Here is a 2,695-nt window from a genome sequence, read left to right on the forward strand (position 1 = left end):
GTTATTGGTATCTAGGAATAATGCACGCTTGTAAATATCTATTCCTGGATCATTGAAGACACATATCACTTTTGATCTCTTCTGATGAAATATATAAGCGCCGACAGAAAGTGGCTTTTGTATTGGCTGATATTTTTTATTATATTCTGTGTTTTCAGATATCCCCATTTCTGAGGGGCAGCAAGTTTTAAAAAGATTGCCAACCCAGTCCCATCAACCAACAAAGAGGGGTGTCAAATCACGTGAGAAAGGTTTGAAGAAACCCCCCGTGAGGGGAGTCAGCACCGCGGATATAGTAGCGGAATTCCTCTGGGGCGAGAAAAGGCCGACGGTAGACTCAAAACCTACGCACAAATCAAAAGGTGTCAATGGAAATAGTGAAGCATTTCCACAAAGGCAACGTCACTTGAACTCTATTAAAACGACTACTCTATTTGTATAGCAATATCAGAGCAAAACGCGAGCAATATCAGTCTGGCTAAAAATACGCTACACGATAATTTCTTTCGAATCATCTTCACCGTTTTTTAAACCACTGAGATCTGAGGCTGACAATATAATATGTTTTGTTTAATGAGATTCATATTTCATCGCAGATGAGAAAGATCTATCGTCGGATAAACATTCAGAAAAGCAATGGAAGATCAGCGATAAAAAAGTAACACAAGAACATCGAAATTCAAAGAGACCTCGCAGTCCCTCCAGACGTTCCAGAAGACCCAGCGGCAGCCCCACGAGGCGTCCGAGCAGACCCACCGGCAGCCCCACTAGAAGCCCAAGGAGGCACCACAGCCCCCATAAAAGAGAAAAGTCTAGCACAGGTAGGAAGGTGAAGAATGAAGCAGGTACGTGTAATGGTACGAAGATGGAAACATATAAAGCTCCAAAACATTAGAAACATAACAGTATATATATGTATATATATGTACCTCCGTAAATAACTTCATCAGGTTGGCAATTATTCATATAGAAAGTTTCTTTCGGCACAACCAGTGTGTACTTACTTCCAACGTTTCGATGTATAAAAGTACGTTCCAAAGCTAACCCTATGTACCAAGTATCAATGATTCTTATTTACATTGCCAGACATCTAAACCTGATTCTATATTGTGCGAGTTCCACAACCAATTGATTATACGGAATATGTAGTAGTAGTATTTTTAATAGACTACGATGTCTTTGTTTTTTCTCACCAATGTATGATACTATGGTCAATATGACATACAAATGAATGATATGATAATCGTAAACTTTAAAAAGATGCATATTAGTTTTTTATTACGGATCAACGTCCGGATTTAATGATGTCCCTAACTCCAACTGTAGGTCATACAGGGGAATCCGGTTCTGCCAAGGCAAAACTGCAAGACGTGATTGCCAAGAAGACCTTCAAAACTGGTGACGATGTAGTCATAGGAAAAACGAAGTCAGGTACATATAGTTGAGTTTTATTGGTAGTATGTGAGTATGTAGAATTAAAGCATTCAAATGTGAATTACTATTGTGTGATTCAGGAACATACCTCGTTAATTGGTAATTGAATTTTTTGCATCTTTTGACCTAGACATGCTATGGCCTTGATCTTTTTGGTGACAGGTAATGTAGGGAAGAAGTGATGTGATGTATGTTTGGGCCCCCTAGCGGCTTGCTCCGAAACTGTAGGGGCAATTTATCAAGATCTTCCAAGGAGCATAACGGAACATAGGAACGATGGATTTCCATGATATTTAGCACGCAGGTATCTTTGGCGATGATGTACAAAATGACGTACATTTTGCAAATTTCAACTTAATTTGCATACTTAATGACCATGTTTTCCATTGTAGGACTCAAATACATGTAACAGTTTGTGGCAGGTGAAATTTTAGCAGATACCAATTATGCAAATAAGTGTCTAATTTGCATAATTGATCTGATAATTCATCTAAATACATGTAATAAATAATTGGATTGTCAACATTGTGACCTGTGTAAGTTAGTTAAAGATGTACATAACCAAGCATGAATTATGCAAATGTGAACGTCATTTGCATAATCAAAATATTTCATGGAGGTATGAGGTCTCCGAACTCTTGTTTATACAGGAAATATCTCAAAGCAGAAGGGTTGGACTTCACCGATGTCCAGTGCTCCAACCGAGGAGCATGCAGAAGGCTCCGGTTCGGCCAACGTCACACTACATGACGTGTCAGCCAGTAAGACCAACGAAACGGTGAAGGATGTAGTCAAAACGCCAGATAAAGACACAGCAACAGGTACCGTTACGTAGATACATGGCACATAATTAAATAACTTTATCAGTTCTTACAATGCAAATCAAAGCAAAATCTATCTCGTATGAAGCTTAATGGGCATGTAAATGATCCTTGTCCAAAACAGATAAAGATGTGCTACTTTACATGTAGACATATCTGATCTTTTCAATCAGTACTACTCAGATGCTACAAGTGACTGTGTAATGAATTGGCCCCCAAAAAATGAGACAATACCAAACATGTCAAAGATGCTTGTAATTGTATAGAAGCGGCCTAAAAATGAGAACAAACCTGACATACCAATCGTCAGTATGTCGAATGATGTCGAAATCACTGAACTAAACTACTGCTGTACATCATTGAAGTTTCACATTGGCTGATGTTCCACGATTGACATTTTACAGAATTCTTTGAAGGTTTCAAAGGATTCTTTTCTAACT

At 38.5% G+C, this 2,695-nt stretch overlaps 1 protein-coding gene and 1 long non-coding RNA gene across 2 annotated transcripts in view; both read left to right on the top strand.

Annotated features, from left to right (window-relative positions):
• On the top strand, positions 1-1,432 carry LOC118430775. Its single transcript, XR_004832895.1, has 3 exons — positions 1-362; positions 597-821; positions 1,327-1,432. It is a non-coding gene; the product is annotated as an uncharacterized LOC118430775 (long non-coding RNA).
• A 687-nt stretch (positions 1,433-2,119) lies between these two features.
• Positions 2,120-2,695, top strand: part of LOC118430121 — a 7,863-nt gene continuing 7,287 nt past the window's right edge. The window contains exon 1 of the mRNA XM_035840832.1: positions 2,120-2,255. Within this exon, the coding sequence (XP_035696725.1) occupies positions 2,120-2,255 (136 nt within the window). The remainder of the gene's footprint in view (positions 2,256-2,695) is intronic.

The sequence above is a fragment of the Branchiostoma floridae genome, chromosome 14 (genome assembly GCF_000003815.2).
Source record: "Branchiostoma floridae strain S238N-H82 chromosome 14, Bfl_VNyyK, whole genome shotgun sequence".
Lineage (NCBI taxonomy): Eukaryota > Metazoa > Chordata > Leptocardii > Amphioxiformes > Branchiostomatidae > Branchiostoma > Branchiostoma floridae.